The sequence below is a fragment of the Aspergillus welwitschiae genome (genome assembly GCF_003344945.1).
Source record: "Aspergillus welwitschiae strain CBS 139.54b unplaced genomic scaffold BDQ94scaffold_74, whole genome shotgun sequence".
Taxonomy (NCBI): Eukaryota; Fungi; Ascomycota; class Eurotiomycetes; order Eurotiales; family Aspergillaceae; genus Aspergillus; species Aspergillus welwitschiae.
This window is the reverse complement of record NW_020798768.1, coordinates 56,186-57,645: the sequence shown is the minus strand read 5'-3', so window position 1 is coordinate 57,645 and position 1,460 is coordinate 56,186. Positions and strand designations below refer to the sequence as shown.

The 1,460-nt window shown below is 52.5% G+C and overlaps 1 protein-coding gene across 1 annotated transcript; it reads left to right on the top strand.

Moving 5' to 3' along the window:
• Positions 1 to 333: 333 nt before the first annotated feature.
• On the top strand, positions 334 to 1,047 carry BDQ94DRAFT_176000 (uncharacterized protein; the record flags this gene model as incomplete). Its single annotated transcript, XM_026772600.1, has 1 exon — positions 334 to 1,047. The coding sequence occupies one exon, from the start codon at positions 334 to 336 to the stop codon at positions 1,045 to 1,047; it is 714 nt and encodes a 237-aa protein (XP_026620030.1).
• Positions 1,048 to 1,460: the final 413 nt, after the last annotated feature.

The window sequence follows — 1,460 nt, the reverse complement described above, 5'->3', positions numbered from 1 at the left end:
GGAGGGTGCATATAAGGACTGAGACGGCATCCCAGTATCTGGTATGCGGTACTGCGAGCTCGTGCGTCTCATCCTGCTCGTCCCTGCACCAAAGGTCGTCAACACATAAGACTACTTTGATCGCCACACGAAGCATGCTTTTACTAGGGTAGTCCCGCGAACTTTCAATAAAGCAATGCACCATGACCATATACCTGCTGCGGCTCTCACGTTCGGCTGGGGCTTAGACGGTCAATTCTGATCATGAGTTGACTGTGCTCTCAGGTTGTCGCCGACCTCGACCATTATTGTCTCGCGTGGTCAACCGTAGTAACACCGGCTCATGTAGGCAAAATGGACCAATGGTCAGTTATCACCAACTCCCTTTGGCTAATGGCTTTGCTCAGAATCCATCCGGCGCCCGCGCAAGCATCCGGAAGACCTCGAGTCACGATAGCGCTTCCGACTCACGATCTATCCTATGACAGAAGCCCGTACCGCAAGGCCTCCCCAGCAGCCTGCGCGCTCCCACCGACGCCCATCCAGGGTAAGACTTCACGCAACGGTCGCCGGCCCCTGGTCGTTCGGCTGACTTCACTCACCCGCCGGCTATCGCAGGTATCTGATTCTGATTCACGAGGTATTCCTTCTACCTCATCGCTGGAGAACAACGAGGCATGTTTGGCTACAGTCAAAACGTTGGAGCGGGAGAATGAAGCGTTGGAGAGACAAAGAGGCCAGTCGGAGCGCCTTCGAGGCGTTGAAAGTGAGAAGCAGAAACTGTTGAACGACCAGAATCGGTGGAGGCAACAGCTTTCTGAGAGACGGGCGGCTCAAAAAATGGTGCTTGAATGCAGTATACCGTTGTTTGTTGGCACTAGTGGCTTTGGAGCCCTGCTGGTCTACCAGAAAGTGTGGATCCGGCCGCCTAGACAACTGCTCTACCGGCAACGACAGCGGCTCCGGATATATGGTCTACTCAGGAGGATGGATGGGATACATTCGGTGACGATCTTGATATTGTACCTGGCCCTCATAATTTCACGCGACTTTTGCAGTTCTAATTAGACTACCGTAGTAATCTACTTTCTTAAGAGAATGCGCGCGTTCAGGTATACCGATCAATACTGGCGGTACAGATAGTTGAATTAGTGCACATTGATTCTCGCTAAAAGCTGGCTAAGGGCACGTCTGAAACGGAGAATTGCCACCTGCTTTGGCAGGTTGGCCGGGTAATGCTGGGGTAGCTCATCAATACGTATAGCGCACCGGGCTAGTCTACGGGGAACCGATTGCGCTTGGCAACGGCCCTGGACGCACAATTTACACTATCGTCTGCTTACAAGCAGACGGAGCATGAGCATGGCTTTACACGTCCGGTTATAGGAAAGAGATTCGCGACTTAACCAACTAATTATAAATTTCCAACCCGACACATGAGGGCCCCCGAAAGGTGCTAGTGGAGGAAGACTCGCGCTATT